The sequence below is a fragment of the Galeopterus variegatus genome, unplaced genomic scaffold (genome assembly GCF_000696425.1).
Source record: "Galeopterus variegatus unplaced genomic scaffold, G_variegatus-3.0.2 Scaffold1363, whole genome shotgun sequence".
Taxonomy (NCBI): Eukaryota; Metazoa; Chordata; class Mammalia; order Dermoptera; family Cynocephalidae; genus Galeopterus; species Galeopterus variegatus.
Genome location: NW_007727474.1, coordinates 280,206 through 289,702, shown reverse-complemented (window position 1 = coordinate 289,702; position 9,497 = coordinate 280,206). Strand labels below are relative to the sequence as shown.

At 37.6% G+C, this 9,497-nt stretch overlaps 1 protein-coding gene across 1 annotated transcript in view; it reads right to left on the bottom strand.

Annotated features, from left to right (window-relative positions):
• Positions 1-278: 278 nt before the first annotated feature.
• Positions 279-9,497, bottom strand: part of LOC103593535 (cytochrome b reductase 1) — a 33,500-nt gene continuing 24,281 nt past the window's right edge. Inside the window, exons 3-4 of the mRNA XM_008576534.1 lie at positions 4,866-5,020; positions 279-4,177 (exon numbers count right to left, since the gene is read on the bottom strand). Coding sequence (XP_008574756.1) covers positions 3,874-4,177; positions 4,866-5,020 — 459 coding nt within the window. The 3' untranslated portion in view covers positions 279-3,873. The remainder of the gene's footprint in view (positions 4,178-4,865; positions 5,021-9,497) is intronic.

Genomic DNA, 9,497 nt, shown 5'->3' with positions numbered 1-9,497 from the left:
AGCCTGGCTCACGCTCTTTCTCTCTCCCCCCCCTCATGTGATCTGCTTGTATCCTCTGTTCTTGATAAGGTATTCTGTTATGGCAACACAAAAACAGACTAATACAGTATGTTTTAGTATAAACATGCAGAGACAACTTCTTCAATTGATGCGACAAATTCTTCAACTGAATACGTCTGAGAGACAAATTGTTCAAATGATCCCGGGAAAGAAACTTTCAGAATACCTAAAATTTCCAGCCTGGAATTGATAACACACACAAAGAACTTCTAAAATAACTTTTATTACTATATAAAAACAAGTCAAGAAAAAAATAGATGCATATTTTTCCTACAAAATTATAAAATATTCACGATATTTAATATTCTTCCATAAGTGTGCTGAAATAAAAAAGACAAATTTAAAGATAGAAATCTTTTCCACTTAAAGTTTTCAGGTACCTTGTAGGATATAAAGAATAATAATTTTCTTTCTTCTATACTTTCTTATGTGTAACTATAAGACATAGCAGTTACAGTTTTCTGTTGGAGTTATCTAGAAAAGGACATACCAGCTGGCCGGTTAGCTCAGTTGGTTAAAGCATGGTACTGATAACAGCAAGGTCCAGGGTTCAATCTCTGTGCTGGCCAGCTGCCCAAAAAAAGAAAAAAGAACACACCAAGATAAAAATTTCATCATATTGCAATAAAACTGGCATAAAACTTTACTTCTTCCTTTGCACTTTTAGATCTGGCAGTTGTGGTCAATCAGTACTGCACTGGAATTTCCAACTCAGCAGGGGAAATAGCCTAATTAAAAATGAGACACACTGACGCACTCTTTATTTTGCCCTTTAGAAAACAGAAATCACCTGTCAGTATTCCTTAAAAAGTACAATTGCCTTCTTTGTCATTTCATTATAGGGTCTGAGATGTATTTTTGAACAGCTCACCTTAAATGAAACCACACAAGTAAAGGAAAGACAGTGCTTTGGAGGGCAGATTCAGCTTGACATAAGAAGCACAGGAAGCTGTACACCCTTGATGTCATTAATGCAAAAAGTATATTCATTTGAATTTCTTGATAAAACCGTTGAGAGAAAAGCTTTAGTGCTGATTTAGATTGAGTGTTAAAATAAACCTTTCTGTTCTGAAATTAGATTATGGGGTAAACCAAGCCAGACTATCTCCATAGGTGATATAAGCTATAATTATTGGGGAGGTTTCAATCACTGTTTCGGAATTGATATCTAAACCTTTCTTCTCCCTTATTCTTTGTGGGCTTTTTAATAAGATATTTTGCGGGGAGATGCTTTATGTAGGAAATATCAGCTTTTGAAAGATAAAGGTGTAATTATCATTAGAATAAAAAGCCCATTAAAAGTCTCAAACAGAAAGTTTTTCTAGATATATTTTACTATGCATTGTTTTTATAAAGGCTGAGAAAGAAAGAAAAGATGTTCCTATAATATCTTTAAGATTACTCTCACATTAGCCCACATGAAAGATAAAATAAAGGGCTGAGATGAGGAATGCTCAAATACTTTGCAATGAAGCTATTCTAGTGCCAAATCCATAATTAACTTTTCACTGATAACCTCTTTTTTGGCATTTATAAAAAGAAATGGCAGGGCTGGCTGGTTAGTTCAGTAGCTTAGAGTGTGGTGCTGATGACACCAAGGTCAAGGGTTCGACTCCTGTACCAGCCAGCTGCCAAAAAGAACCCAGAAACGGCAGCCTCAGTTCTTGGGGCTCAGTCACTATCCCTCCTCCCACCAAGAAAACCCCTGGAATTTTGTGCACTTCTATGTAATGAAACATTCATTTACCAAAATATGTTTGCGTGTGACCATGCAATTACTCCTTCTATCAAGATGTACCATGCTCTACCCATACTGAATTTAATTGTGCTACATGCCACGCATTGGGCTGGGTACTGGGGATCCTTCTGATAACTATTACCAATTTTGGAAAGAGAATTAATTAAATAAGAACAAAACAGTGTTTCAGCAAGGGAATCTTGAACAGTTATCCATAAAGTTTAAGGGACATCACGGAGCATGGCTTATTTCAGTCCTGGTAGGTAACTACCAGTCACCTAAATGGAAATCTACTAAGCACCAAAAATGTCAAGTTCATTTGGAGTAAACCATGGGGTTTTTATCTACATTAAAATGCTTCAGTTTAAAATTGCAGGGAAGCAAAAAAATCAACCAAAAAATGAAAAACATCATTTCAGCATAGGAACTACTCTAGGTTTTAAGTCAGCCCAGAGCCTAGAGAGAGATCTCCACGCACAAAAAGTTGTCACTTACAAGTCTCAATTCACTACTGAGAACTCAAAGCTCAAAATATCTGCTAAAATTCCACAAATATCAGGAAGGACCTAGGGAAGGGGAGATCATGAGATAGGCCTCTCCTACCTCCAAACTCAAAGTTGTTCAGCAGTTAAGATTCTGAAAAACAAAAATTGCAATTAATTAATCTTGAAGGCTACAGATATTCTTGCCCAAATCTTTCTGTCACCAAGACACAATGTTAAGATCGAAGGGGCATTAAAGTAGGCCATGGCTTGTTGGCAGTGGCAGGGTACCCATGATCTATATCCTTGGTTATCTAGGGAATTTGCCTTGGAAGAGAACCAAAGATAAGGATGCATGCCTTTAACAACTCCACTCCACTCCAGCAATTGAGGTTTATTCAGAGTGGGTGCAAATTGAACAGAAAAAAAATAGCATAGTGAAATGGTTAGGATCATGGACTGAGGATCCAAACTGCCGGGGCTGGACTCTAGTTCCACCACTTATGAACTGTGTGATCTTGGGCAGGTTACTAACCTCCCCAAGCTTCCGACTTCTCACCTGTAAAACAGGGATAACGACAATACCCATCTCTCATAAGCTCTCTCTGGGAATTGAATGAACAAACATTTGCAAAGCACTTAGAAGAGTGTCTGGTGCATAGTAAATGCCATGTAAGTTCTTTAAATAATAATAACAGAAACTTAGGAAAAATTGCTCTTTGAGGTTTGTGAAGCAGTTTATGCTGCTTAAGCATTCAGGCATATTCTTATTCTAAGAGGTTTATTTTATTTACTAATTTGGTGGCTGGCTGGTGTGGGATCCAAACCCTTGATCTTGGTGTTACAATACCACGCTCTACCTGACTGATGCTTAAAATCTGGATTGTAAAGTATATCAACTCTAGGGAAGTCTTAGGACTAAGTTGAGTTTTGGAAAATCTTCCAATTCTGACCAGAGAAGATCTCTTCAGCTACCTATGGCCCAGTCACTACTCCAAAATACTCTAATATAAACCCTGGTCTCCAGGGTCAATCTGAGCCCAAATCTGCTGGGGAGAGAGTAGAAGGCAGGCACATGCCAAAGGGATCCAGTTATTCTCCTAATTTTTTTTTCTGTGCTCTAGTCATGACACCTGTGTAGCATAATGGTTTAAACCCTGTCCCAGATATTCAAGATCTGATTTTAAAACTTTAGGACTGGTTCTACCTAGTGCTGAAATCAATGGGCTCCCAGAATTAACAGGAAGTGACTGCATAAGAGGCCAGGGATGCTCCCAGTTTATCAAATTAACTAACTGATAGACACATTTCGAGCATCTCTTCTGGACAAGGCACTGTGCTAATGTTTTGGTCCTCAACAAGAGGTAACATAACCGTAATTTATATTTGCTATTATTTATGTTGATCATGTCCCTTCTAATTCAGGTAAGATCACAGGCCTCAATCAATACAAACTCTTTCAAGAAATCCTCCTTTATGATTAAAATAAATTTTAACCTGTGTAGTGCAATCATCTTATGGCTAAATAGAAGAAGCTAAACCATACAGCTAGTTTATAAAAGTAAAGTTATGCAGTTACATCTCTACAACATTTTACATGGTGGATCTCTGGCCGGCCTCATCGAGGGCAAGGTTTCTTTTCCTTGCCGCTCCTTCACTGTTTAACTCTGAATCCGATTTGTCCATGTTGTTGTCAGGGTTGTCTGCCATTGGGCTTTCCACCCCCTCTGTAGTGCCTCCATTTGGCCGAAGAAGGGTAGAATTTGTTTCTTTAGGACGTTTCCATTGTGGTCTGGTGACTATCCAAAAAATAAGAGCCCCAAACAACAGAATCAGAAGGCCAAGGGTATTTGTGAAAACTCCTTCTGGTGGGAATGAACTGTATGCAGGATTTGTCCTATGAAAGAAGAGAAAATGAATCCAGTTACAAATACAGCAACATGCAAAATTCTTGAATTTATCTGCTCAAAATGCACACTGGGATGGCTCACTCGTAGCTCACTCAGTTACAGCACAGTGCTGATAACACCAAAATTAAGGGTTTGGATCCCCATATTGGCCAGCCACCAAAAAAAAAAAAAAAAATACACACACACACACACACACACACACACACACACACACTGGTATAGCTTCACTGTAAATTTCCTCAAAGCTTGATATTAAGGAGAAGTTTAAGTTATGCTATAATTTACTCAGTGGTATATTACAAAATTGTTAAAAATCATAAGTATGAAAATAATATAGCATATGGAACAAAATCACTTAAAAATTGAAAAAAAAGAAATGAAAATATATGTACACCATAATTACAATTAATATGAGAACATGCCCATCAACAAGACTGAAAAGGAATGCATAATAACTTCAGTAGCTGTTTTGTAAGAGTGGTACAATCTGTTAGACTTTTTGGTCCTTTGAAGCTTTCGGTAATATCATATTACATGAATAATATAATAAATTGTTTAAAAAATAAATATCTTAAAATTTAAAATTTTAAAACTGCTATATTATATTTTCCCAATGAACAAATATTTAACATTTAATAGCATAAGTATTACAGTTACGAAGACTATGCAACTTACAGGGCAAAAAACAGTTTCTCTGTGATTCCCATAAGTGCTGCTACAATCGCTGTTCCAAAGATGAGAAGTCCAGAATAGACATGTATGGGCATTAAAACTGCTCGGAGAGAAGGTGGAGCCCAAGGGAGCAGAAAGATGAAAAAACCTAGGACAAGCTAAACACCAAAAAGTGTAAGGTTATAATTTAATTTTAAGTTTTAACTAATTTTAAATTATTTAAAAAGCAATATGTGTAAAATAAGAAAACCTTTCATATAGAACCAAGGGGCAGTATATGAAAAGTCTGTTTCCCCACTACAGTTCCATTACCCAAAGGTAACGCTTGTTATCACCTTCTCGTGTATCCTTCCAGAAAATTCCTATGCCTATACAAGCTTATTATATACAATATTGTACACATATATACATACACATATATATATAGGTTTCTTTTAAGTATAAATAGGATTTTACTATATGTATTGCTCTGCATCTTGCTTTTTTCACTTAACAGCATATCTTAGAGATCTTTTCATACCAATACGTGTTTACTTAGTTATTCTTTTTAATGGCTAATATTCTGTTGTAAGGATGTAGCATAATTTATTTATACAGTTCTCTATTTATAGACATTTCTGTTTCCAGTTTTTGTTATCATTAACAAGGGTGCAGTGAACATTCTGGTACTTATTTGTTTTTATAAATTTCCTAAGGTTGCCAAATAGGAAGGGAAGTAAAAGATTTTTTAAATTACTAAAACCAAATACATTAGGACACATAATTTGGTCAGTTCAATCTAAAAAGCTATGTGGAAAGAAGTTGACAATTTTGTTTTATGAGGAAGAAATGAATTTCCCAGAAAAGTTGTCTTCATTTCCTTGATAATTAAATGCCTAGTGGGATACATCTTTGCAGAGAGAACAGCAACACTCCTACATAAACTGAAGTCTGTTACACTTTCACACTTTTGTTTTGTTTTGTTGCCCCACACTCCCTGCCCATCAAGGATTATCTCTTCATGAAAATAAAGATGACTTAGTGGAAACTGAATTACTGAATTTAAAGGGACATTTTTTCCAGGTACTTATTTGGGATCTATCAACCTAACAAAGAGAGGAGAATGGGGAGTAAAGCACTAGCATCAGTGTTCATCTTCCCTGATTAAGATCCAAGAACTGATGGGGGGCAGGGCGTACCAGAAGAATGGAGGCAAGAAGAGCGGCCCAAAGCCCTCATACACATTTAGAATGAGTTTGTTTGTAATATGCAATGGTGATGAATGGAGAGTAATCAAAATTGTATTTAAAAGGCTAATTTGCACATTTTATCATTCACTTAATAGCACAAATGCCTGACTATATTAGAAATGGTTCCGAGAGTTCCCTCTTGCTGGTACAGAGTATTCTTAATTCTCCTTCAGTGATTCTATTGGAATCAAAGAGCAATCTTCCTGATGTCCATGTTGTGCTTTCTGTATAAAAATATGGCTCAGATTAGTGGCTGTCAGGGATTTAGCACAAATATATTTCTGAGTAAGTCACCATATCTTTTCTATGACTTACACGTAGAAATACATGTTTTGCATATTCCTGTTCTCCTAACCATTTTTATTCCTAAGATTCTTACTGTTTTCTCTCATTTCCTTCATGATTTATCATGCATGTCTCTAGTAGTCCTTTAGGGCTCAATGAAGCAGGTGGGATGTCAGAAATTTGCTTATGGGATCTCTGGGCAATATAATTCCCATAAATCTTTCATCAATAAAATATTTTTTCAACAGAAGAAAATTACCTTTAAAAGGAAAGGAAAAACATTTCAGAATACTTTGATTAAAAGTGTTTCAGGCTTCCAGTCAAGATGGCTGGAATAGACAGTCCCCAGAGTCACTCTCTCCTACAAATCAACCAATTTACAACAATAAAAAAGTAAGAACAGCCAAGCTGAGGCCACTAGAGCTCAGGGGAAGAGGAGGACAGACCTATGGAGTGCATGAAGGCTGGAGAAGCCACAACAAGCGAAAGAAAAAAACATTCCAATCATTTCATTCCATGGCCACTTTAAGGCTGGAGCTGCTGAGCGCATGGAGCAAAAGCCAGCAAAAGCCACAGCTCTGCCTTTCAGATGGAGTTGCTTGGAGGTGGCAGGGGAAAAGAGGGCCTTTGTGGCCCCCAGGCCAGCGAGACCACTAATAGGGTTCCCCTGGACCCACATAGGAGGGAAGAGCCACAACAACTGAAAAAAAGGAACCACTCAGAGGCCAGGGAGTCATCACAAGGTTCTGGTGTACAGCCTGTCTCATGAGAAGTGTTTGCAACAGGGGTGGTAGGGGAGACGGACCCACCAGGGGAACACTGGGACACAGCAAGGACAGCTGATTTATACCCCAATCAGCAAAGGACCACTCAGAGGAGACTGGTCAGGAATATAGAATTGAATGGGGTGCAATTTGATGAAAAGACTCAGGCCCAGATCAGAGTTTCTGCACAACCCAGGTGCACCGGATCTCTGGAGAGCTGGAAGTTCCTATAACGTCAACCATTAAAACCTGCGCCGCACAAAAAGCCTTCTCTAGGGAATCAGGAGCAAAGCGGTAATTTAGCTCAACCACACAGCTCAAGTACTGGTCCCACAGAAAGTCACCCCATTTTAGAAGTAAGCAAAGTACAAAAAATTAGTTCTGGTCCACCTGGGGTCCTGAGGCTTGGATCCAGACTGGACCCCCACTGCCCCCACAACCAGGCACACCACCAGTGCCAAGGAGCATGCCAAAAATATCACCTCCATGTGGGTGGCCCACCACAGCCACCACACTAAGCACAGTTGCCATGAAAGCAGCTAGACGCCACAACCACCGCACAGATGGTCCGCCAGCCATTGGAGAGCATTGACACAAGGAGAGTCACCAGCAGAGACCAAAGAAGAGGATGTTTCTCTCCACAAAGCCCATTCCAGAGTGACAGAAGAAGCATCTGCTCTACATAATATTGGGGGACCTGAACACACCTCTCAGCATTGGACAGATTATCTGAGTAACCATTACTCTTTCAGAAGGAGAGAAGAAATCTAGGGTTATCAGAGGTGGGAGGGGGGATGGAGAGCAGGATAGGGAAAGATTGGACAAGGGGCATAAATAATAAGTATGAATTATAAAAATACATATGCTAGTAATATTGGTTTAATCATCATATGTCATCGTTGAACCCCCAAACTATGTATAGTCAATTATGATTCAATAAAAATTTTTTTAAAAAGAAAAAATAAAATAAAATTTATAACTAAAAAAATTAAAATAAAAAATAAATAAATGTTTCAAATGATGAAATAATGTAAATTTATAACTTGTAATAATTAAAATTTATAATTTATAATAATCATTATTTATTTCTTTTTAACCATTTTCATCTTACCACCTTACAAATGAATATGGTAACTTATAACCTGGTGGGCTGAAAATTATAAGACCCATTGTCCCTTGAAGTCAGTGGTGAAAGTGTGTTTCAAAAAAGACAAATCAGGGGCTAGCCCGTGGCTCACTTGGGAGAGCGTGGTGCTGATAACACCAAGGCCATGGGTTCGGATCCTATATAGGGATGGCCGGTTAGCTCACTGGCTGTGCGTGGTGCTGACAACACCAAGTCAAGGGTTAAGATCCCCTTACCGGTCATCTTTAAAAAAAAAAAGACACATCAGAAATACTTAACAATGTGTATTTGAAGGGATGCCTGGGCCACATTCAGACCTGCTAAATCAGAATTTCTGGATTAGTGCCCAGTAATCTGCATTTTTAACAAAATGCCCATGTGATTCTTATGCATGTTGATGTTCAAATACCACTGTTTTTGATTCACTCAAATTATTCCAGAGATATGGGTTAATTACAGTCTGGAAAATCCTTAAAAGAGAAAGCAATGGAATTTTACATTAGCTGTAGTCTACAAACACTTATTAAGTGTGAACTATATGCAAAAAAAAGTCCTGCAGTGTTTAGAAACCATCATCTACAGGAAGCTGTTCTTTACCACAATGGAAGTTCTTTGGAGAGCTAAGGAAAAATAAAGTCTCATAAAAAGCTATTATTTAGACATGAAAGTGAAAATATATTATGATCCTGATTTATGTTTAAAAATTAAATATTTATATCTATATGTATATATGCGTAGGCATAATAAAAACTTAAAGGAAATAAACCAAAAGATAATGACATCTTTAGATTATGGCATTATCAGTGATATTTGTTTTTTCTTTATATTTTTCTTGATTTTATAAATATTTAAATTAACGTGTATTACTTTTATAATTAGAAATGGACAGTATAAGTTCACTCTATCTTAATATCTGGGCTTTTCTCAGTTAATTATTACTATCCCTAAAAATATAAATGTATTTCATACCAACTTTATCTCCCTTTATGAAACAAAGGAGTTTTTTTTTTTTTTTTTTTTTCCTTTTTTTTTTTTTTTGTGTCCGGCAACGGACCGCAACCCTCAGTGTTGCGCCCGTACCTCGCTCAGCCAGTGAGCGGCCGGTCTGTATGTGGGATCCGAACCCTCGGCGGGAGCGCCACCGCACTCCCAAGCGGCGCACTGGGGCAGTGCGCCCCCCCGCCGGCCCAAAACAAAGGAGGTTTTTAAAAAAAAGGGATTTGTAAACTTT